The sequence below is a fragment of the Pseudorca crassidens genome, chromosome 19 (assembly GCF_039906515.1).
Source record: "Pseudorca crassidens isolate mPseCra1 chromosome 19, mPseCra1.hap1, whole genome shotgun sequence".
NCBI classification, from domain to species: domain Eukaryota; kingdom Metazoa; phylum Chordata; class Mammalia; order Artiodactyla; family Delphinidae; genus Pseudorca; species Pseudorca crassidens.
Genome location: NC_090314.1, coordinates 14,546,409 through 14,571,976, shown reverse-complemented (window position 1 = coordinate 14,571,976; position 25,568 = coordinate 14,546,409). Strand labels below are relative to the sequence as shown.

Genomic DNA, 25,568 nt, shown 5'->3' with positions numbered 1-25,568 from the left:
GCGCCGGCTCACCTGGCCCGCGATCGCGTCGCCACACGTGTACCGCATGGAGCCGCCCCCGCCGCCGCCCGGCCTCCAGTGTGGGCACCGCTGCGCCCGGGTGCGCGGCTCACCGGGCGGGGTCCGGCGGTTGGCGAGGCCGCGGCAGCGCCGCCCGAGGCCAGGCGGGGGCCTCAGACTGCGACCTTGCCTCCTCCCCTGACTGACAGTGACACCGCCGGGCCGCCGCCCGGCCACTGGCCTGCGAGGGCCCTCCCGGCGATCGCCGCCGCCCGGGAGGGGTGCGGTGAGAAGAGGGTCTCCTTTGGAAGCAACGCCCCTTCTCCGCCCCCAAAGAAATCCAGGGGTTCCTCCTATTGAATGGCCGGGGAAACTGAGGCCAGGGGAGGGGGACCTACAACACAGCAAGTGGAGGCGAAGACGGGGTAAAGAGCATTGACAGAAAGATACAAACAGGTTTCTTGATTTTTCTTGCTCCCTGGGGGCAACCCTCGCCCTCCCCTCACAGGATGGGGGCTGGGATGAAGTGCGCGTTCCTACTGCAGCAGCTGCGGCCGGCCCGTTTAAACCCCACACTCCGGGGGAGTCAGTTGCCAGGCACGCCCCAGTGGCCAGAGCACGGAGAACTCTGTAGGGCAGGGAGGATGGGTGGGGTGGGGATGGGGAGACAGGCAGCCGAGGCCTGGGATCTTAAAGATGCCTGGAGAGAGGGCGGGGACCAGCTGTGGAAATGCTCCCAAAGCAAGAGACGGACCTCACCTAAGCTGCTGAATCTGCAACCCCTCACGGACGGTGGAATTAAATTAGAGGCAGTGGGAACACAGATGAGGACACCTCCGAGAAGATCAGGTTCAGAACGTGGGACAGCCATCGAGAGGCGGGGTCCTGGGTGAGCTCGGTGTGCGTGTGCACGTGTGTGCTGGGCTGTGCACGCTTGTTTTCTGCATTTCACTCGCTGCCATCCTGCAGTCTGACCGGACGTGGTCCTGCTCCTCTCCCTAGCCTGGCTCTCACACAGGAATAAGTTCCCTTCCCTGAACCATAGGCTCTGGGAGTTGGGAGTTGGAAGGGACCCTAAAGTTCACCAGGTGTGACCTCCTCTCAAAGTAAAAGCCCCAGGGCAGCACGCCTCCAGTTTTAGTGAGCATGGGTATCATTTGGAAGAAAAATGCAAATTCCTGGGCCCTGCCCCAAATATTTTCATTCCCTTAAGGCTAGGATGGGACCAGCAAATCTGTATTTTGCTCTCAAGTTGCCATTTCGGAAGCACAGATTTTTGCAACTGTTCATCAATTTCAATTCAAATGCCATTTCCTTAAAAAAAAAAAAAAAGTCCTGTTCTTACTACCACCCACCGAAAGCGCCTCCACCCCAAACACTTTCTATCCCATCACCCCTTCTTATTCCCTTAGAGCCCCTGTCACTCTTGAATATGATCTTATTTACTTATTGTCTGTGTCCCCCACTAAGACCGTCAGCTCCAGGAGGGCGGGGACCTTGCCTTTGGACATCTCTGCATCCCATGCCCACCACTATGACTGCTACATAATATGTCAGTACATATTTGTTGAGGGAAACTCAGGCCTGGCGTTTTAAACAGGGAGATTTCCGCTGCCGCCCTGTTCCAGTCATGGCTGGGGATTTTGGAAGCTGACATCATCCTGGGGGAAAGGCTTAGGAATTGTCACCAGGCCTCCTTTCCTCACTCTCCTGCCAGCCTCTTCCTCAGCCCTCCCCTCACACGGCTCTCCAGCACTCAGAGGAGATGCAGCCTCCATGGAGTGACACCACGCCTTATAAGGAGGCCCACCAACCTGCTCTTGTCTGCCCTCCAGTGTGGGCAGCCCCTCCTGAACCCCCCACGGCCCAGCCAAGACCAGGCTGCAGTTTCTGACAGAACTATCCAGGTGCTTTACAGACCACGAGGGACATCCAAAGGGGAAAGCGCTGCTCTCAGGGCCAGGGCCAGACCCCTCCTTGTGGGCTCCCTCACAGCTTCTCAGGCTAGATCCAGACCCATCAGTGGGTCAGGACATCAGTTTACTGAGTTCCAACCAGCATATTCACAAAAAGAAAATATCAGAGTGTGTTTAAGGAAGTAAGTGTAGACAGTTTGGTGAAATGTTTGAAGTATGTGTGTGCGTATAATGACGTGTAATATATTTCTTCTTGTGGGTCATGGTCAAAACAATGTGAAAAATACTTCCCTGGAGCTGCAAACCTAAGTATCTGCAATCTACCTCCGTATCGCTGGGGCCGGCTCACCTCCCCAAGTTCAGGTCTAACTCCCATTATACCCGAAGTGGGAGAAGGGGTCTTTGCTTTTTTATTGGCCGCACATGCAGAAGTTCCCATTACCAGGGATCAAACTTGCACCCACTGCAGTGGAAGTGCCAAGTCTTAACCACTGGACCGCCAGGGAAGTACCAGAGTCTTTGCTTTTTACGTTTGCATTATTAGAAGTTCAAGTCAGGGATGTTTCCAAATCCAAGATGAATTCTCCACTTGAATGAAAACTGCCTGCTGTCTTTGAGTGGTTTTTCCAGTCTCTACCTAAACCCATCTCAACAGGCACCCTGTTCAAATGATCTTCGCCACCACTACTGTGCGAATGCTTATCAGCTTAGCAAGTAGTAAGTCAGGGGTCAGGGGTGAATGGCTAGTTCTCAAAGTAGTCAAAGCCCCCTTCCCTCTCCTCCCCCAAAGGCATCCACATCACGCTTCATTATAATGACTGTGGTCCACCTTAAAGAAAGGGGCTGGCAGTGAAGGGACTGACCAATCTCATCTGGTTTGTAAGACTGTCTCGTTGGATGATTTAAGGTAGCTGCAGTCAAGTGATGGGAAATTAGTAAATGAACTCAAAAAATATTCTCCAAATAATTAAAAGGAAGCAGAAGAGAAATAAAATACACATCTCATAAAATAACGTCCTTGGAGGAGAGGTTCAGAGGTTACTTACACCTAACAAACGAGGTTCAATTTCCCACCCCAGAGGAGAGGAGGGATCAAACGAGGCCTGAGATAGGAAATCTGAATCTGTCCTAGGGCACAAAAGGAAGTCATCAAAAGGCAAGGAGAGCCCTCCTTCAGAGCCCGAAATATCCTGGATGACCTAGAAGGGACAAGAGTGGGAGAGGCGTGGCACGGAAAGGGTTTCATGAAGCAATTCATCCTTTAATTTTTCTTTTGCTCTGAGGAGTCCTGCTTTGATAAACACATTCCATTAACAGACATTACTGGTCCATTTAAGAAATAGTATTTCTCAGGGTATATGCCCAGTAGTGGGATTGCTGGGTCATATGGTAGTTCTATTTGTAGTTTTTTAGGGAAACTCCATACTGTTCTCCATAGTGGCTGTATCAATTTACATTCTCACCAACAGTGCAAGAGGCTTCCCTTTTCATCACACCCTCTCCAGCATTTACTGTTTCTAGATTTTTTGATAATGGCCATTCTGACTGGCATGAGGTGATACCTCATTGTAGTTTTGATCTGCATTTCTCTAATAATTAGCAATGGTGAGCAGAGTGAAGTAAGTCAGAAAGAGAAAAACAAACACCATATGCTAACGCATATATATGGAATCTAAAAAAAAAAAATGGTACTGACAAACCTAGCTGCAGCGCAGGAATAAAGAGGTAGACATAGAAAATGGACTTGAGGACTTGGGGTGGGAGGGCGAAGCTGGGCTAACGTGAGAGTAGCATTGACATATATAAGCTAACAAATGTCAAATAGTTGGCTGGTGGGAAGCAGCCGCAGAGCACAGGGAGATCAGCTTGGCGCTCTGTGATGACCTAGAGGGGTGGGATAGGGAGGGTGGGAGGGAGGCTCAAGAGGGAGGGGATGTGGGGACACGTGTATGCACATGGCTGATTCGCTTTGTTGTGCAACATCAACTAACACAGTATTGTGAAGCAATTATACTCCAATAAAGATTAAAATTTTTTTTAAAAAAGAAACAGCAGATACTAATGTTGCTTCAAAGAGTCAACAGGAAGAAGGAAGCCTGTCTCTGCAGGAAGCATTTCTGAGTCCTGTCTTAAGTGATGGGTTCTTACTCATTACTCAGTTCTCAGAATGTGACCTGGGGAAAAACTCCACCGAGGTGTCACTTTAAAAGACTAAACCGTCAAATGCTGGCTCACTGGGCACTGAAAAGGATAAAGATTCAAACTCAAACCAACCAAACCCACACAGCAGCGCCAGCACGAACATGGCACACGGTAGAGAAAGATGGTCCTGCTCGTGCTCCCTGCGGGGTTTTCCCCACCTTCATGAAACAGCCCTCGTCCATCCCACCTCTGTCTCCTCGAGTTCACAGGACTGTAGTGATGAACCGCGAGCAAGCAGGACATCCTCGTGTGAAACCCGAGAGTGGGTGTGGCGTCCACAGCTCCTGCGCTCAGTCCTCCCACAGATTCTTCCTCTGTTGCAGTCTCTATCCCCACCTGCCCTTCTGGCCTCACGAGCCCTTTACGCACACCAGCTTCAGGGGAACTGACTGACAGCTTTATCACATCCCGCACTTTCCAATCCCTGTGCCTCTGCTCAGGCGGGTCTCTCCTCAGTACTTCATGGCTTCAAGGCTCAGCCTTTACAGGGCTTTGTCTCCTTCACAAAGGCCTCCTGGATCCCTCTCCTCCTCTAAATTCCCAAAGGACAGGATCCGATCTGTATGTTTCAGGGAGTTACAGCTGAGTGCACACCTTATCTGTCCTATAGGGCGATGAAGGCAGAAAAGGCTTTACCACTCTGCTCCACTGGGTCTATAATGAGATAAGTGGTCATCCAGAAGAGAAGGGGGGATGGGGGGAGGGAGGGAAGGAGGAAGGGGGGAAGGTTGATTCCTGATCATCCTGCCTCTACCCATTAGCCTGCATATTTGAAGTGTCAAGAGTAGAGTGACTAAGCCTTTATTTTTGAGTGTGTATTTCTAGAAGATTTCAACAGAGATAACTCTACTAGAGCATTATGTTACATTTGTCTCCTGAAGCAACTTGTTAGTCATCAAGACTCCAAGTCTGTGCTGAGCGCTACCCACTGACAAAGCGTAATCACATGAACAAACCCTGATCTCATTAACTAGTATTTCACAGGGTGTGGGTCTTGACATCAAAGCTCACCCAGAGTGCTTGCCCCAAAAGCCAATTCCCAAGCCCAAGCCGGACTAGAGCATCAGGACCCTTAGTGGGTAGAGCCCAGGAACCTGATGAGCTGAGCTCCACCTGTGCCTCTTCCCCAGCAACACCTGTAAACCTCCACTGCCCCCTAGCTGCCGCTGCCCTACACCCTGCCCGCCTGTAATGAAGCTTCTGTGGAAAAACATTAGACCTGAAGATTCCTCCTTAAACTAGCTGATGGCCTTGGGCAAGTTGTTTCCTCCTCCACAGAACAGCTAATGGTGCCCGGAGTGACTGATAGATGGCTGCAAAAGTACAAAGCCTGGGGTAGAACAGATGCTTTTTCTTAAATGACCCAGCCTAAACAGAGTAGGTCTGTGAAGCTGGATGGAAAAATAGGTTACCTATTTATTTTTACTACACTTTAACTGAAATTTACCATTTCCTTCAATTATGAATGTAGGCAACAAACCATAAGAGTATTAGCAGTACCTGTATCTTAACACCAGTAGAAATTACAGATATTTCCCCATTTTTCTTTCTTAATAAAGAAGTATGTATCTCCATTTCATAAAAATTTTTTTAATATTCTGATCACTGTTTCAATATAACTGGTTCTTTATAAACTTATATATTTAAAAACAAGCTGATGGAAAAATACGATAAAGCAAGCATAGTAAAATGTTAATGGAAGAAGCCAGGTGTTCAGTGTAAAATTCAATTTTTCTGTATGTTTGAAGATGTTCACAATAAAATGCTGGGAATTTATCTGAGAAGCCGTCCCTAGACTTCAGCAAATCGCCAAACGGGTCTATGGCAAACAAACAAGTTAGGAACTCCTGACCTAGAGGTACTAGTGTCCTTAACTTGCTACTCTACCAGTGAGTTCTTCACCTAGGAGGCAAAGGACCCCAAGCCCCAGTGTAGAATCCAGGAGTTAGGCTGGTAGCCTTTCCCAGACTAGGCAATCTAAAAGGTCTGCAGAACCACAGTGGGCCAGTGGTGTTTTCTCCCACCCCAGCAGTCCAACGTCAATCTCAGACCTCACAGCTCTACAGAGAGGAAAAAAATTCCTGACCACATTCATCTTTGCTCAAAATTACACCTGCTCCAATACACAAGTGGCAAAATACTATAAACAACTTAAATGTTCATCAATAATGGTGTAGTTAAATAAATTACGGTACCTCCCAAAACAGATACACAGGACAACAAACCATCCATTAAAAAGAATAAAATAGATTTCCAGTTCATATAAAATGATCTCCAAAATAGATTAGTAAATGAAAAAAAGCAAAATACAGAAGAGTGTATACATTATATACTACGATTTGCAATTTTAAAGGATGTTTTTATATGCATAAACTCTCTCCTGAAGAATGCACAGAAAAAAGAAACTGGTAATCCTGGTTTTCTCAGAGGAAAAAAAAAATGGACAACTGGGGGCCTGGGGCATGAGGGAGACTGATTTTTGCACTGTTTGAATTCTGTTATCATGAGTATGAACCATTACCACGTGAAGAGAATAAATAAATTCACTGTTCCTGAAAAAAATAAAAAGAAAGAAAAACTTACCCCAGGGTAGGACACTAGTCAAACCCAGGAAACAAGGCCAAGAGCTCGAGAGCATCTGCCAGCGCTCTGGGCAGGGCTAGCCCAGCCCCCTTCCCAGACCCTGCAGAGAAGACGCCTCCCCAGAGAGCACACCTGCAGTCCCCCGACCACTCAGGACTGCAGCTGGTTACAGGTCCTAGGAGTTGACCAACCAGACCCAGAATCCAATCCTGGGGCAGAGGGAGGGGGAGCAGAGCTGCCAGCTGCCTCTCCTGGAGGCTGGCACCCTGGTCCTGTCTTCCCTGTGATACTTAGGAAGAGTTCCTCGTTTAGACAAACCACCAGCAATACTACTGCTTCCTAATGCCCAGCAGCGAATCTGCAAGACTCAGTTCCCCCACTTCTGGAGAGCACATTGCTCTCTAATTCTAAGTCAAATCACTCTTACTTGCAGGATACAAAATTAATGCACAGAAATCTCTTGCATTCCTATATACTAATGATGAAAAATCTGAAAGAGAAATTAAGGAAACACTCCCATTTACCACTGCAATAAAAAGAATAAATAACTATGAATAAACCTACCAAGGGAGACAAAAGACCTGTATGCAGAAAACTATAAGACACTGGTGAAAGAAATTAAAGATGATACCAACAGATGGAGAGATATACCATGTTCTTGGATTGGAAGAATCAATATTGTGAAAATGACTATACTACCCAAAGCAATCTACAGATTCAGTGCAATCCCTATCAAATTACCAATGGCATTTTTTATAGAACTAGAACAAAAAATCTTAAAATTTGGATGAAGACGCAAAATTCCCCCAATAGCCAAAGTAGTCTTGAGGGAAAGAAACAGAGCTGGAGGAATCAGACTCCCTGACTTCAGACGATACTATAAAGCTACAGTAATCAAGACAATATGGTACTGGCACAAAAACAGAAACATAGATCAATGGAACAAGATAGAAAGACCAGAGATAAACCCACGCACCTATGGTCAACTAATCTATGACAAAGGAGGCAAGGATATACAATGGAGAAAAGACAGTCTCTTCAATAAGTGGTGCTGGGAAAACTGGACAACTACATGTAAAAGAATGAAATTAGAACACTCCCTAACACCACACACAAAAAATAAACTCAAAATGGATTAGAGACCTAAATGTAAGACTGGACACTATAAAACTCTTAGAGGAAGACATAGGAAGAACACTCTTAGACATAAATCACAGCAAGACCTTTTTTGACCCACCTCCTAGAGTAATGGAAATAAAAACAATAATAAACAAATGGGACCTAATGAAACTTAAAAGCTTTTGTAAAGCAAAGGAAACTACAAACAAGACGAAAAGACAACCCTCAGATGGGAGAAAATATTTGCAAACGAATCAATGGACAAAGGATTAATCTCCAAAATATATAAACAGCTCATGCAGCCCAATATTAAAAAAACAAACAACCCAATCCAAAAACGGGCAGAAGACCTAAATAGCCATTTCTCCAAAGAAGACATACAGATGGCCTAGAGGCACATGAAAAGCTGCTCAACATCACTAATATCACTGATCATTAGAGAAATGCAAATCAAAACTACAATGAGGTATCACCTCACACCAGTTAGAATGGGAATCATCAGAAAATCTACAAACAACAAATGCTGGAGAAGGTGTGGAGAAAAGGGAACCCTCCTGCATTGTTGGTGGGAATGTAAATTGATACAGCCACTATGGAGAACAGCATGGCGGTTCCTCAAAAAACTAAAAATAGAATTACCATATGACCCAGCAATCCCACTCCTGGGCATATACCCAGAGAAAACCATCATTCAAAAAGACACATGCACCCCAATGTTCACTGCAGCACTATTTACAATAGCCAGGTCATGGAAGCAACCTAAATGCCCATCGACAGATGAATGGATAAAGAAGATGTAGTACATATACACAATGGAATATTACTCAGCCATAAAAAGGAACGAAATTGGGTCACTTGTTGAGACGTGGATGGATCTAGAGACTGTCATACCGAGTGAAGTAAGTCAGAAAGAGAAAAACAAATATCATATATTAACGCATATATGCAGAACCTATAAAAATGGTACAGATAAACCGGTTTGCAGGGCAGAAATTGAGACACAGATGTAGAGACCAAATGTATGGACACCAACGCAGGAAAGTGGTGGGGGTGGTGGTGGTGGTGTGATGAAATGGGAGATTGGGATTGACATATATACACTGATGTGTATAAAATGGATGACTAACAAGAACCTGCTGTATAAAAAAATAAATAAAATTAAATTTAAAAATTAAAAAAATTTGAAGAAAATGTTTATAGATTCATGTAAGTGAATATATCTATAATAGATTCAAATGAAAAAAGGAAACTGCAATGCATGGAAATATTATTTTAGGAAAAATTTATGTAGCTATGACAGTAAGCCTTCCGATTCAGGAACTTGGTGTGGCCTGCCATATGTGCAGATCTTACTTTGTGTCCTTCAGTAAGATTTCACATTTCTTTTATTTAGGTTCTTTAACATTTTGTTAAATTTAAATGTATTAAGTGTGTATTATAAGTGGTATATTTTCCCCTGTCCATTTCTAACTGGCTACTACTCATATTAAAAATAAAAATAATAAGAAAAACATAAACAAAACCCAACTTATCAGTTTGTGTCTTATGTAACTTTATAACTCCTTATAAATTCTTATACCACTTTATAAATTCTTTTTAATTCTAGTAATCTTTTACTAGATTCTCATAGGTTTTTGAGACCTCTACAACTACAGACAAATTATGCTTTTCTAATATTACAAAATTATTTCATACCCTTATCTATTTCATCAGACCAGATCTCTATAAATAATGAATCACATTATTAAGAGTAAGTATCTCCTGTGCCTGATTTTAAGGAAACAGCCTCAGAAATTTGCCATTTAGTATATTTGCTAAAAATTTTTGGTAAATGTCTTTATCATTATGCAATAACTTCCTTCCCTTCCTAACCTACTTAGAAGTTTTATTAGGAAAAGTTGCTAAGTGTTATCAAATGCCTTTGTAGCATTTTTCATATAACCTAATTGTTTTCCTCCTTTAATTTGCTGTTGTAAACAATTCAAGTTTTGTTTTAATTCAGACTTCATCTTTAATACCAGACAATGAGACTGCCCTAAGACCAGAAAGTGCCAGGTGCCATCCAGGAGCGACTGGAAGGACACTACATAATGCCTCTCTTTGTCCTGATTGTTTTGGACACTGAATTCTGCTTTTTCAAATATGAAAATTGCCACCCCTCCTTCATTTTTGTTTGCATTTTCCCAATATCTTTGTCTATTTATTTTTCAAATTGCTTGCTATCTTGTTTTACAAGTGTTTCTTCAAATAATACACATTTGGGCTTCCCTGGTGGCGCAGTGGTTGAGAGTCCGCCTGCCGATGCAGGGGACACGGGTTCGTGCCCCGGTCCAGGAAGATCCCACGTGCCGCGGAGCGGCTGGGCCCGTGGGCCACGGCCGCTGAGCCTGTGCGTCCGGAGCCTGTGCTCCGCAACGGGAGAGGTCAGAGCAGTGAGAGGTCCTCGTACCGCAAAAAAAATAAAAAACAAATAATATGCATTTGAATCTGACTTTTCAGCCCATCTGACAGTCTCTGTCTCCTGAGTGCATTCACGCTTAGGGAAGTAATTAATGTACTTGGTTTTATTGCTTCCATCTTAAATACAATCTCACTTTCCTTCTTCTTACTTTTGCTGAATTAGCCATTTTCGTCCCTGTCATTTTTTCCTGTTCCTTTTTCCTCCCTGTCATTCCTCTGTTTGCCTTTCTTTCCTGTCAGTTTTGAAGTCCTACTGTGCTTTAAAGATCAGCTCATGCCTATATATTCCTGAGTCATCTTCAAATATATATATTCTATCAAAAGAAAATAATAATGTTATACAATATGTGGGGGCTTCCCTGGTGGCACAGTGGTTAAGAATCCGCTTGCAAATGCAGGGGATATGGGTTCGAGCCCTGGTCCGGGAAGATCCCTCATGCCGGGGAGCAACTAAGCCCATGTGCCACAACTACTGAGCCTGCGCTCTAGAGCCCGCGAGCCACAACTACTGAAGCCCACACTCCTAGAGCCCGTGCTCGACAACAAGAGAAGCCACCGCAATGAGAGGCCCACACACCACAACGAAGAGTAGCCCCCACTCGCCGCAACTAGAGAAAGTCCGCGCATAGCAACGAAGACCCAACGCAGCCAAAAATAAATTAATTTAAACAAATGTTATACAACATGTATTTTTTTTATACAACATGTATTTTTATACTATATGTATTTTTAACACACATGCACCAAGCATCTATAGCTGCTCACACCTCCCTCAACCCCAAACAGGATAGAAGCTTTAGTTCTAGGTTACTGTTAAGTTTTTCTTTAAAGAATGACTCTTCTATTTCAAAAGTCCCTACTTAGCGTTTATATTACAAAGTCCTAGTCACATCATTATTATCTATTTAACGTTAATAATATATATATTGCAAGATTCACTGCTCCCATTATTCCTCTCCTTTTTGTCTTTCCCTATCTTGGGATTTCTGTTCTGAACCAACTGTCATTTGATAGAGTATTTCCCCACGTGCTGTCCTCAGGTAAGTACATGGACAGAATACTTCTTAAATGCCTGCACTTCTGACAATGTTTATTTTTCCCTGACGAATGAATGATGTCTTTTCCTGGTTAGTGATTTTGGGGCCTTAGTCTTCTTCCCTCAGGATTCTACAAATGTTGCTCCAGGAATTTAACTGTTAGTGTTGCTGATTAAAAAAAAAAGTCTGAAGCTAATTGATTCTCTTTCCATTGCAAATAAATAATCTGTTCTTTGGGTCTCAAAACTTTAAGATTCGTCCTTATCCTTGGACTTCAGGAATTTCATCAACGTGTGTCTACACATATATTCTTACGTTAATCCTGCCTGGGACTCAGAAAGAGGATTACTTCTCTACTTATTTCTTTTCTACCTCCAGACTCCTTTATTTCATGTTATAACTTCTGGATCTGACTTTTGAATTTATCTCTAGATAATTCTATTCTACATTGTCGGGTGTATCTTGAGCTTCCAGATGTGACTCAAGAAGTATCATAATCATAATCTTTACCTATTCAATTTTTTAATCAAAAATTAAATTTGTTGTATATGAAAGCTGTTAAGAGTAAATCCTAAGCGTTCTCATCACAAGAAAAAATTTTTTTTTCTATTTCTTTAATTTTGTATCTATAGGAGATGATGCACGTTCACTAAATCTACTGTGGTAATCACTTCATGATGTATGTAGATAGAGTCATTACGTTGCACACTTTAAACTCACACAGTGCTGTATGCCAGTTATAGCTCAGGAAAACCGGAAGAAAAAAATTAAATTTGTTCTGATTGCCAAAGAAAAAAATCTCATTTCATGGGAAAATACATGGTCTTGCCGATATTAAAAAATAAATAAAAAGGAAAGTAAAGCTACAATTATATACCCATTAAGCAAACAAAGTAAAAACAGAGATCCCAGGCTCGTTCACGCTGCTGATAACCACGTAATGTGGTTCAATCTTTCTGGAAAGCTATTTGGCATTGAAGGGCAATTACCAAATGTGTGTAAGCCCACTTCTGGAGAAAGCTTTACAAAGTGCAATGACCTACACAAATTTAAGTTACTGACTTCCCCAAACACACATTAACCCAAGGTGTTGCCTCTCCCCCTCCCCCCAAACCTGCATTCCGCAGCAGCATTTTGTCTCTGACACTGGCTCCTTGAAAATGGTCATAAATTATCACAAATGGTAGAAGTTATGATCCTGTTTATGTAAAACACAAAACAAAACCCAAAAACCCATGTACTTGTATATGTACATATGTGAATATTTCCAAAAGCACCGAATATGGTCTGGAAGGATACATGCTAAGCCAGCTGACCTCAGCTTCTAAGGAGGGGCACGGGATGGGGCAAGGTTGTGACTAAAGCATATTTTCACTTTTCACTCTGATCTCACTCTGAGAGTGTTATCTATGTATTACTTACATACTTTTCAAAACGTCCTTCCACTAATCAAAATAAAGTCAACTGGAGTTGGGAATTGTCTATTTAGGTGCATCCAGCTACCTCCTGAACTCTTGATATTTGAACAACTGCCCTTCCTGAAGTGATTAAGATTCCCTTGATTCCATTTACTAGAGCTGTTCTTAAAGTAATGGTAAAATTCTGGCACTATTGCAAGGTTATAATTACGGCTAGGAGACCCCAAAATACCTAAAGCCTGATCTTAACCAAATATCCCTCCTTGTACGGATATTAGAGAAGATGTGCACAGACTAATACACTAGCACAGATTAATTTTAGACTGCTGGGCTTGGCTGGAATGCTCCTTTCTCAAGGTCTAATTAGGCCTAAATAGTTTGACCAATTTAGATATTCACATCTGCTTATTTCATCCCTCCAACAATCAAATTCAAAGTTCAGATGTTATCCTGAGAGAGGTTATTTGAATCCGCGCTCACTAGCCTGTAGCCGGGGAGATGAAAACAAGAGAAACCACAGGGGCACTTTCCCCCATGCTAGTGTCCAGCTGGCCCCATCTTAGTCCTTTTCTGGCCGGGACACTGGCCCTGTGACATGACCCACTGTCCTTGGATCTCTGCAAGCTTTGGCATGTCCTGTTCCCAGGCAGAGGAGGGTGAACAGGAAATGGGAAAGGTCTGGCACTAGATGGGCATCTTTTAGAAGAAAGACAAGGCTCTGGCCCAAGCCAACAGCACATGAATTTATACAGTGTAACCATGGCTCCATTTAAGTCTCTTCCTCCTCACAGACTGGTCCCTTACGAAGTCTCCTGACTACAATGACACTGGTCTAACCCAGTCAGGTCAGCCCAGCTCAGTCAGTCAATAGCTTACAGATGGTCAATGTAAGTCTTGGCTGTTACAACCAAAGTGGGCTCTTATTTGCTATTAAAAAAAAAGTATAAAAGCAGGGACTACAAGTCACCTATAATAATGAAAACTTGGACACAACTCCTGAGCCCAACAACAGGGAAACACCTAAGCAAACTTACTTCTTTCTTTTCCTTCAAAGGCACACCTCAGAGATATTGCAAGTTTGGTTCCAGACCACCACAATGAAGCAAATACCATGATAAAGTGAGTCATACAAATTTTTGGTTTCCCAGTCCATATAAAAGTTATGTTTACACTATACTGTAGTCTATTAAGTGTGTCATAGCATTATGTCTAACACAACAGTGTACATACCTTAATTTTAAAATAAAAAAAAATTACAAGAGTAACATCAAAGATCACAGATCACCACAACAAATGTAATAAAGTTTGAAATATTTCAGAAATTACCAAAAACGTGACAGAGACATGAAGTGAGCAAATGCTGTTGGAAAAATGGTGCTGACAGACTTGTTCAACACAGGGCTGCCACAAACCATCAGTCTGTAAAAAATGCAGTACCTGCAAAACCCAATAAAGGAAAGTGCAATAAAACAACATGTGTCTGTAAATAAGATACATTAATAAAGGTAGCTGCACTGAAAAACAGAGAATGGTATAATAAAGGGACCAACGTATAAAGGAATTCCTGAAACAAATAAAGCAGACGGATTCTGATCAACAGAAAAGCTGATCGTCCCAGACAGGAAAGATAAAGGGCTCCATGAGAAGCGGACGGGACCCCAACCAAGCCCCAGTGATCACCCAGAGGCAGAGTGGCAGAGAGTGGGACCGAGGGCAGGCTGTGAGGCAGGCAGAGGGCATGCAAAGCTCCCATGAAGGTCAGGCCCAGAGGTAACTGCTCGGAGCCCCACAAGTTCCAGCCAAAGACGTAAGGATGAGAAAAAGCATATCAGAAAGACTCCAAATTGCCATTCTGTGCAGACAGGATTTTGAAATCAACAGAAAAGCTATTAAAAAAGAGTAAGAGTAAGATGGCAGATAAGATAAATATTCAAAACAACCAATTAAACACAATTAAACACAAAACCAATTAAACACAAACTCTATATAATCAGTCAGGGGGAAAAAAGGTATTTTTCAGAGTAGCAGTAAAAAATATAAAAATGTAAATACAAACTATAATACAGCTGGAAATTAAAATCTTTGTAAATTAAGACCTCTCTGAAGAAAATTACAAATCTCGTTGCAGGGTGTTTTAAAAAATCTCAGCAAGTGGAGAAATGCCATACTTCTTTCTTTTTTTGATAGGAAAGAAGTGGATTTATTTAGAGAGAAACACACTCCACAGAGTGTAGGCCATCTCAGAAGGCAAGAGGCCAGAAATGCCATATTTCTAAGTAAGAAGATAATACTATAAAGATAATGATTCTCCCCAACTTAATCTGTACATTTAAATTAAAACCCCAAAAGGTTTCTTTTGGGATTCTGAAAAACTGATACTATGAATTACCTGAAAAAACACAATCAATAATTAAAAAAAAAATAAGAATGAAAATGCCCTATAATCAAAATTTACTGCAAGGTTAAAAAGAAGGCTGATATCAAAAGCAGAATACCATTTCCACACTGATCAGATTAGCAAAAGTTAAAATTTGATGATGCCCAGTGATGGCAAGGGCACAGAGTGGCACTTACATATATTCTAAGTGGGACTGAAAACTGGTGAACTTTTTTGCAGGTCAAGTCACATCATACGTTGAAACTTTTTATGTTTTAAAAAATTTTTAATTTAATTTAATTTAATTTTGTTTCTAGAAGCTGCACCACGTGGCATGTGCGATCTTAGTTCCCTGACCAGGGATCGAACCTAAGCTCCCTGCACTGGAAGCGCAGAGTCTCAACGACTGGACCACCAGGGATGTCTCATATATCGAAACTTTAAATGCACATAACCTTTGAGTCAGTAATTGTGCTGAGAACTTACCCATCACTATACTTGAAAAGCATGCCAGGATACCTGTTTAAAGATGTTCGTCGCGCCTTTTCTTTGTAATAAAAAAAGAAATGGAAATAACCTAAATATCTACCTGTGGGGACTTCACAAGTAAACTCCAACACATCTGCATGTAACACAGTATACTATGGAGCTGTTAAAAAGAACGGGGTAGATCTGCAGGTGCTGCTAGTGGAAGACTTTTCTAAGGTCTATCAGATGAAACAGCAAGGGGTGGAACACTGCAAACAATTCAATCTCACTGAAAACGTTTACACTGGTATATGCGTAGGAATATTTTGAAGGAATATGTGAAAAACCATTAACAGTGGTTGCTTTTGGAAAGAGACATTAGAGGTGGGAGAGGAGAGGGAGACTGCCTTTTCATTTTTTAGATCCCTTTCTGCTGTTTTGAACTTTTTATTTGCATAATGCTAAAAACTGTGGTTCCTTCCACTGTGGTACTGGCACAGGAACAAACAGATCAATGAAACAAAACTAGATTTCCACTTGTGTGTGTGTGTGTGTGTGTGTCTGTGTGTGTGTGTCTGTGTCTGTGTGTGTCTGTGTGTGTATACACACTAGTATATATATTCTAATATATATTTGAATAAATGATAAACTGTTATTCATCTGGAAATAATAATATAGTTAGACTTTAGGTCATCAAGAAAACAGAAACTGGGACTTCCCTGGCGGCACAGTGGTTAAGAATCCGCCTGCCAATGCAGGGAACACGAGTTCGAACCCTGGTCTGGGAAGATCCCACACGCCGCGGAGCAACTAAGTCTGTACACCACAACTACTGAGCCTGCGCTCTAGAGCCCACGAGCCAGAACTACTGAGCCTGCGTGCCACAACTGCTGAGGCCCGTGCGCCTAGAGCCCGGGCTCTGCAATAAGAGAGGCCACTGCAATGAGAGGCCCATGCACCACAACTAGGATTAGCCCCTGCTCGCCACAACTAGACAAAGCTTGCACACAGCAACGAAGACCCAATGCAGCCAAAAAAAATAAAGAAAGAAAATAAAATAAAAAAGAAAATCAGTTATGCATCCGGGAAAAAAAAAACTCAAGTTAAATTCCCTAATTCACACCTTATACCTACATAAATTTTAGAAAAAAATCAAAATTTAGAAGAAATAACAATGAAAGCACCTGAATTAGATAAAGAAGACAAAGGGATCAGAGAGATTACTTTCTACATTATATACTTCTGCACCGTTTAATTACTTGCAATGACTTTTATTACCCATGAAAACAAAGACTGTTCCACTGCAGGTTTGGGAGTAGGGAGATATGGCCAAGTCTTAACAGCATGGAGCGTACAAATGAAATAAAATCAGATACTAAGAGCAAAGCCAGCCTGTAACTAGGCCCTACTCTTGGTTCCACCTCCTCCTGCGGATGAGCGAGCGCTCTCTCACGGAGGCACGATGGTCCCCTGAGCAATTCACTCAGGAGGAAGCCAGGCGAGGACCAGCACAGGATGTTAAGTAGACACTACAAAACAAAGTCCTGGTCTTCCCCTCTCCCACCTTGTTCCTGTTTTGGTGACCTCCGTATTTCCACTTTTTACATTTGTTCTGGGGTGCTTTTCTGTGGCCTCATTTGAAATAATAGGCCACATCTTAGGGTCTGAAAATGCCAAACTAGGAGCTGCTTTCGTACCACTTTCCCCAAGATATACTTCGTGGAACACCATTTTGGAAGATGTTAACAGAAACAGCAGGAAAAAAGCACTCTTAGGCAAATAAGGCTGGGAAATGCTGCATAACTGCATAACCTCCTCTTGGGGGGCGGGGGGGGGCGGGAATCACAAAGTATATTGTATTTGCATATTAAAGGCACTTCTGTAAAGAAAACAGTTTTATTTAATACCAAATGTCTCCCAAGTTTCATTTTTGCACAATGCACAGACACTTTGGGGACAATGTATGGTTAAAAAACAACATTCACAAAACGGTGTGCTAGGTTCTGCTCTCGATCATCCTAAGGAAAAGCAACCCACAGGACACCCAGTCTCTAGAAGCCTCCAGGACTGGCTGGTACTCTCTCCCAATGGATGAGGAAGCTGGTCTAATTTTCTTCTTCCAGTAGACTCTCTGATTTCAGCTGGTCCTTCCTTATTCTCTCCAAGTTCAGTTGTTGGTATTTTCTTTTAAAAAAGCCACACTAAAACAAAGGGAGGGAAGCCCGATTACAGGCCTAACCTAACCATCTGCTTTAGAAAACCATCTACCTGCTTGTTGCCATAATAGCCCCCATGCTCCTCTGCTTCCTCTGAATCTCTCCTGATAACCCAATCCTTCAAGACCCGTCTTAAATACTGCCTTTCCTGCGCTCAGTCCCCAGTCAGAAGAGATTTTCCACCTTCCTCTGAACCCCCAGAGCACTTTAACCTTTTTAACTTAACTAATTCTGCAAAGTACTACAGTTTCAGCTGTATTGGGTCATATATCTATGTAAAAGTACTCAGCCTACTGGGCTGAGGGTAGAAAGAGATCAAGTACAGCCTCCTACACATCAAGAAACTCACAACCTAGTGAGAAGAGAAATAACCGGAATATAGTGTGACGACTGCCCCTTGGAAGGGTTTCTAGAGGGGAGCTCAAAGGAAAAGCATAAAGCTCAGCTCAGAGGACTCAGGAATCTCTGGGCTGAGTTTTAAGGGAAGAGTGAGAGCAAGTCAAAAAGAAGGAAAGGACTTACGGGTGTAGAGAGCCTAACTGCAAACACAGAGACACGAACCTATTTAGTTCAGTGTGTTGAGAAAAAAGCAAGACTTAAAGGTGGAGAAAGTAGAGGCCAGAGTGGAAGGTCTTGAATAGCAGTGAAAGAGTCTGAACATCAAAACAGGGGAAGGAAAGGAAAGGACTTAAATAGGGGAACGACAATCAGGTTCATTTTAGGAAAATATCTCGGTACTCCAATTCTTCAGTTAGATCTTTTATCTTTTTCAGACAGAAACTGTCTTACTCATTTGCCTCAACAGGCCTGTGGCTGAAGGAAGAGGGAAAGGTGGTCACGAGGCCAGGGAAGCTGCTCTAGGTCAGGGGCTGGCTGTCCTAAGGAGGACTGTGCCCAACACCAGAACCTTTACGAACATGAGTGGAACCGACCTTGACTAGGATGACTATAATCACGATCAAAACCAGAAGGCCACCAACACTGCTTTTAATAATGAGAGACAGAGAATACGCCTCCTCATCTTTCAGGAAGATGACAGTGATCTGGAACAAAACAAAGAGATCATCCAATAAGTCAGGTAAGGCAAAATGAGAAAAAAATTTCACGTTATTTTAAGGAGCAAAATGTGAGAACTTGGCAACATACAGTGTATTGATCGAAACTGATGACAGGGAACTTCGCTGGTGGCGCAGTGGTTAAGAATCCACCTGCCAATGCAGGGGACACAGGTTCAAGCCCTGGTCCAGGAAGATCCCACATGCCGCGGAGCAACTAAGCCCGTGCACCACAACTACTGAGCCCACATGCCACAACTACTGAAGCCTGCACGCCTAGAGCCCGTGCTCTGCAACAAGAGAAGCCACTGCAATGAGAAGCCCACGCAATGCAACGAAGAGTAGCCCCCACACGCAGCAACGAAGACCCAACACAGCCAAAAGTAAAATAAATAAATAAATAAATAAAAATACCAATGGAATTTTTTAAAAAAAGTGTACACACCAATGGTTTTTAGTATATATATATTTTAAAAAAACTGATGACAGTAAAGCAAAAAGCTAAACATTTCCTGATGCAGCATCTAAAATTATCTGATGAGATTTGTGGTTTCTGCTTCCACATGTAAGGAGCTTGAGAGTCACCACTCCATGCTAACAAGTAAAAAGCTGAACAAACTGAAAAATCAACAATTTTTGGATCCCTGAGAGAGCGGAGGCCACAAGGCAAATTGCTGCCCCCAAGAGCGGAGGGAGAGACAGAGAGACTGACACAGAGAGCAGAGGCTCACCAGCACCAGGGAAGCAAAACCTGAACTGCAACTGATGGGCTGCTGGAAGCGCAGTGCTGACAACCCTGGGGCTTACAAACTCTAGGAAACCCAGTCGCGGGGCTGAGGTTTTCTCCAGGAGCTTGACCAGGTTCCCACAGTAAACACTGGAGAAAAAACCCTTCATGCTTCCAGCAGGGGGAGGGGAAGAGGAACCATTTTGAAATAAGCCAGAGAACCCTCATCTTAACAAGGCCTGTCCTCAGGGGAAACTAGTTAACTAGCCTAACCTGCTGGGTAATATCAGAGCCTAACTGTCCTGGGGGAAGGGAAGTACCCAACTCAAGCCCACTCTAGCCATCCTGTCCCACCTAATGGGGTCGAAAAAGACTGAGAAACAGGGGTGAAGTTCGCAGTCCAGAGGCACAGGCTCATTAAAAGACTGAGGCCTATCACAGAACGACAGCACACTGCCCCTCCCCAACACCTCACCACATTCGTGAAGGTCCGTCTACAGCATTTCCTTCTACCTGGTACAGCGTGTCCAGCTACCAAGAGAAAATTACCAGGCATACCAAAAAGCAAAAAAACACAACTTGAAGAGACAGAGCAAGCTTCAGAACCAGACACGGCCAGAACGCTGGAATTATCAGACTAGGAATTTAAAACAACCATGATGAATATGCTAAGGGCTCTAACGGTTAGAGCAGTCAGCACACATGAACAAAGAAAACGAGCAGACGGGCAATGTAAGTGGACAGATGCAAATCCTAAGAAAGAAGCAAAAAGAAACGTTAGAGATGAAAACCCGCTGTAACAGGAAATGAATGCCTATGATGCGCTCATTAGTAGACTGGACATGGCTGAGGAAAGAATCTCTGAGCTACAGACAGCAACAGAATCCTCGAAAAGCAAAGAAAACAAAAACTAAAAACAAAACGAAAGAAAAAAAAACCAGAGCACAGTAAAATTATCTGATGACCAAAATATTTTATACAAACTATTTTGGTCTCTTATCTAGAAGAGTTATGTCTGCCAGGAGACTGTGACCTTCTGTTTGTGTGTGTGTGAGAGACAAGAGAGCGAGAGAGGGAGAGAGCAAGAGAGAGCGAGCGAGAGGGAGAGAGAGCGAGAGAGCGAGAGCGAGAGCGAGAGCGAGAGCGAGAGAGGTTCTATTAAGGAGCCTCTGACAGTTTAATAGAGGGTCCCAACAAATTAAGATCTCTAGGGTTTAAAGAACACTGAAAGACGCAAAATCAAGATTCTACATCCAGGTATGCCCCAAGCTCACATCTTCAAAATGATTTCTAAGTCCCTTCCAACTCTGTTCTGACAACTCTTTTTGATCTTGCCTAATGACTGATAGGACATTTTCTGACATGAAATACATGACAAAGATAAGGGTCTGCTCTTCACCAGACTAATGTCAGTGACACAGTAATAAATGCAAAATGGCATCCATGTGTACTGTTGAAAAGCCCTTCCATTAGAAGCCACCCCAGCATTGCTGTCCAGAGGCTCTCTCCATCCCAGGGCTCAAGTGGAAAACCCAGGGGACGTGCTTCCCAAGTGAGACCCAGACATGGTCCTCCCAAGTTGTGCCCAGCACACAGATCACGGCCAGAAGGCCATCAAGACACCTCTGCCTGCCCAAAACACTGAATTCCCTTCATCCAAGTGTTCAAGCACCAAGGTCAGGGATGCTTCGGACAGAATTTCTGTATGGGATGGAAGGCTGGACAAATTTACCTTTGAGGCCTCTTCCAATTAAGTCATAAACACTTCCAAGGGCTGACCCTCCAGGCACTGTTTAACTCATATAAGCTGAACTTAAGTTCTGGGCCTTGGGAATAGCGAGGGAGCAACGCAACAGAGAAGAACAGGAAGAGAGCTGTTTTTTTCCTTTATGGAAGAGTAAAGTGGGGGCAGCGGGGAGTATGGGGAGAAGACTTGAGAACCTGAGGTTTCAGAAAGTAATGAAAGGAAGTCCCAAGATGACAGTAATGTAACATGTCAGGTTTGAGTAGAAGTACTCCTATTTCTCAAAGCCTCCTCCTTTTTTCCTCTTCCAAAACCACAGGTTCCTAAAGTGTCCTAAGGTGTCCTAGTAGAGGTGAAGGCAGAAGCAGGACACAGAATACCCCGGCTTGTAGAAAACACTCTTGGTGGCCCACCCAACAGCCATTCTCTCCTTTCCTAGTTTGTTCAGAAGTCATGACTGGTCTAAGCTGATCATGACAAAGTCATCCCACTTTGCCAGTGACTGACACAAGATCTAGTTCTCACTAATAAGTTACAAGGACATTATCTGCTAGGAGTTTTTAGGAAAATTGTCCTTGAAAAGGGAAGGCTGAAATTCCCTGGCAGTGCAATGGCTAGGACGCTGCACTTCCACTGCAGTGGACATGGCTTCAATCCCTGGTTGGGAAACTCAGATCCCACAGGCCACACGTAGTACAGCCAAAAAAAAAAAGGAAAGAAAAGAGAAGACAAATGAGGAAAAACTCCTTTTGCTTCTGACCTCTTGGCTTCCTATTTTGTATACTGCCATGTGAAACTGTATCACTGGGAGAAGTGGAAAGTGGCAACTTTGTGGCAGCCACAAGGGAAGGCGTCCCCAGCACACGGAGGGTAGAGCACAAGATTCAAAGGGGCCAGCCCGTTGACACTGGTCTGCCTCCCTCACTGGATAAACAACAGAGGCCTTTATGGTACATGAGTGCTAGTGTCTTGCAGCTGAAATGTAAATACTTTGCTTGGGGTCCTGAATTTTAAAAAAGGAAAATCACTGTGGGATCTCTATGCTATAGAAATAAAAGCATCAGTAAGTAAAAGGGGGAAATTTATACATAAATTATTTAAGAATGTGCATGTAAGAAACTGTTAACAGTAATTCCCTTTGGGAAGAGGGAATCAGGGGTGTGGAAAGGGGGAAGTAAAGGAACCATTATTTTTTGTTTGGGACCTTTGTGTAAGGCTTGGATTTTCTTGCTTTTCTATTTAAAAAAAAAAAGTCTGAGCAATGGGATAATGGGGCACTTTCTTCCATATCATTTTCTGTATTAGAAATACTTACAAATAAAAGGAAATGTTTTTCCTGACATGTTTGGAGAACTGCACCTTTCCCCTCCTCCAGGGAGGAAATCAGAGGACCTAATGTTTAGCGATCCAGTCTCACCCTCTTGACATTCCCTCCGATACTGAATCATGCCTAACTACAGAGCTCACAGATGGACAATCTCTGACACCGGCAGCACATCTAGGTGAGTGTCAACAAGAATGACAACTCAGGGTGGCACACACAGTATTCGGCCCACAGATCACAAAGGTCAGTCTGACTTGCAGTCATTCTTCTGCAAAACGAATCCAAGAGTTCTAGTACTTAGTCTAAGACTCATAAAAAAAAATATGCATTCCTGAGTATTGTAACTGTGCAACATTGTAACTAAACACTGATACCACACACTAAGAAGAGAGTTGTTATATACCCCCTCCCCCAAAATTTCTCACCTAAGAAATTTAAAAAAATATACATTTTCAAATCAAAGTATATATAGCTGTTGATTCCAGCCTAGTTATTTCAACTGAGACTTCCTCTGCTTAGGCCTCTTATTCAGTTGCCTCATTTCAGAGACAGAAAAACTGAGGCAGATGCTGAGTAACTCAAGGTCACGGAGGCAGTTGCTGGCAGAGTCAAGATCAGAGGTGATAAGACTAAAACAGGAAGAGGGCAACAGCCAAGTGTCTGTACAGGGGCGCTGAGGCCAGGCACAGTTTTCCCAGGACATCACCCAGAGAACGAGAAGACAGCCAGGGATTACCTTAGTTCTATGGTTCTCTGCATTGAGCCCCTCATATAGAGATTTGTTGAAAGATATTTCCCCAAGGATGTGCAGCTCAGTCACATCTCTTCGTAACTATAAGATGGGGAAGAAAAAAAACGAAACACATTTTAGACATGGACTTACTGTTCTTTTTTTTTTTAAGTTAACTTTTACAAAAATTTTATTGGAGTATAGTTGATTTAAAACAGACAGCACTCATCATCTGCCCCTTTAAACGTGCTCCTTCTCCAGTACTTCCTCAGCAATCACAAAGTTACCCAAGCAAGACACCTGCAGTTATACCTCAACTTCTTTTCCCTTATCCTTTACTTCATGCTACACCCTCATTGACCTACCCACACAGCCCAAGTCAGTTGTTGGTGATTCTTTTTTTTAGCCTCTCTTGCACCTGCCCCTTTTTCTCCATCCTCATTGCTACTTCTTCAGCTCAGATCTCATCATTCTCACCTGGATCATCACAAGACGTTAAACTAGACTTTAGTCCCTACTTTTTTTTTTTTTGCGGTATGCGGGCCTCTCACTGTTGTGGCCTCTCGCGTTACAGAGCACAGGCTCCGGATGCGCAGTGTCAGCGGCCATGGCTCACGGGCCCAGCCGCTCCGCGGCACATGGGATCTTCCTGGACTGGGGCACGAACCCGTGTCCCCTGCATCGGCAGGCGAACTCTCAACCACTGTGCCACCAGGGAAGCTCTAGTCCCTACTTTTGAATGAGTCATCAGGTAAGGCCTAAGAGGTAACATGTGAGTTAAATATAAGAAGAAACCACATACATGAAGATCTATGAGAAAAGCAATGTCATGCAGAAGGAACAGCAAGTACAAAGATCCTATGGCCAGAACAATATTGGCAAACTGGAGTATAAAAAGCAGGGAAGGGCTTTCCTGGTGGCACAGTGGTTGAGAGTCCGCCTGCTGATGCAGGGGACACGGGTTGGTGCCCCGGTCTGGGAAGATCCCACATGCCGCTCTGGCAGCTGAGCCTGCGTGTCCGGAGCCTGTGCTCCGCAACGGGAGAGGCCACAACAGTGAGAGGCCCGCGTACCGCAAAAAAAAAAAAAAAAAAAAAAAAAAAGTAGGGAAGAGGCGAGTACTAGGAGATTAAGTTGAAGAAGCAAGCAGAGACCAGATCATAGGGTGCCTTGCACACCACTGAAAGAGACAAATTTTAATCTAAGTGTATTCAAACTTTTATTAAAAGCAGATAAGTGGCACAGTGTTTTCTTTTAAAACATAGCTGTTATATGAAGAACGTTTGTAGAGGGTATGGCAAAAGCAGAGGCAAGAAGAGCAGAGAGAAGGATACTGCAATAAACCCAGTAAGAGGGGTGGCCTGAACTACAACAGTACCAGTGGAGATGGAGAGAAGTGAGTGGATTCAGAATATACTGGTGGGGGTAGAATCACAGAGCTTGCTGCTGATACAGATACGGGGATGTAAGAAAAGGAGTCGCAAGTAATTCCTAGAATTCCTAGTAACTAACCCGAATAAGTTACCCTAGTTAGTAACCCTCAGTAAGTGGGTAAGCAACAGGTTGGGATAGGAGGTGGATCAAGAGACCCGTTTTGGACATATTATATTTGGAGATGCTATCATCCTTCTTAGGGTAACAGTAGGATAATCAGATCTCAAGTACCTGTTCTGATTGACTCAAGGAGACCTCTGCAGCCACGGTTACATTTTCTTTATCCGAGGTGACGTTACAGCTCACTGAATGCCATTCTTCCACATGCTGGAAGAAGGTGTGTGTTAGTTGGCACAATTCCTCTTCGGGTGGAAAAGCCGGGAATTTTAACACTTGGCACACAGAGCACCTCAAGGTCCCGGAATAGAGGGTGTGAGCAGTTTCTGCGCTCACTTGGCTCGAGCAAAGCCGCAACCCTGGCAAACGTGACCCAGTGTAGAGGCTAAGGGGCGCCTTGGGACCGCCCCGCCTGTGCTTTCAGGGGAAACCTCGGAAAAGTAGAATTCGTGCGTCTCATGTCACCCGCTTCAGGCCCTCTCCCTCCCTGCCGCCCCGCCCTGGCCTCTCGGACGACCGCGCTCACCTGAACCAGGTCGCTCCCACAAACGCGCTCCGGACTCTGGCTGCACACAGTGTGAGCCTGAAACAAGACCCATTCCCGCGACGCCTTGAGAAAGCCAAACCGCCATAGTTATCCG

At 43.6% G+C, this 25,568-nt stretch overlaps 1 protein-coding gene and 1 long non-coding RNA gene across 2 annotated transcripts in view; one reads left to right on the top strand and one right to left on the bottom strand.

The window, feature by feature from the left end:
• The first annotated feature begins 752 nt into the window (after nucleotides 1–752).
• LOC137213073 (uncharacterized) lies at nucleotides 753–15,688 on the top strand. The gene is made up of 3 exons (XR_010937774.1): nucleotides 753–889; nucleotides 13,790–13,854; nucleotides 15,430–15,688. It is a non-coding gene; the product is annotated as an uncharacterized lncRNA (long non-coding RNA).
• ITGAE (integrin subunit alpha E) overlaps nucleotides 14,907–25,568 on the bottom strand; it is a 48,783-nt gene continuing 38,121 nt past the window's right edge. The window contains exons 26-30 of the mRNA XM_067717437.1: nucleotides 25,454–25,510; nucleotides 25,042–25,137; nucleotides 23,383–23,478; nucleotides 18,729–18,839; nucleotides 14,907–17,781 (exon numbers count right to left, since the gene is read on the bottom strand). Coding sequence (XP_067573538.1) covers nucleotides 17,686–17,781; nucleotides 18,729–18,839; nucleotides 23,383–23,478; nucleotides 25,042–25,137; nucleotides 25,454–25,510 — 456 coding nt within the window. The 3' untranslated portion in view covers nucleotides 14,907–17,685. The remainder of the gene's footprint in view (nucleotides 17,782–18,728; nucleotides 18,840–23,382; nucleotides 23,479–25,041; nucleotides 25,138–25,453; nucleotides 25,511–25,568) is intronic.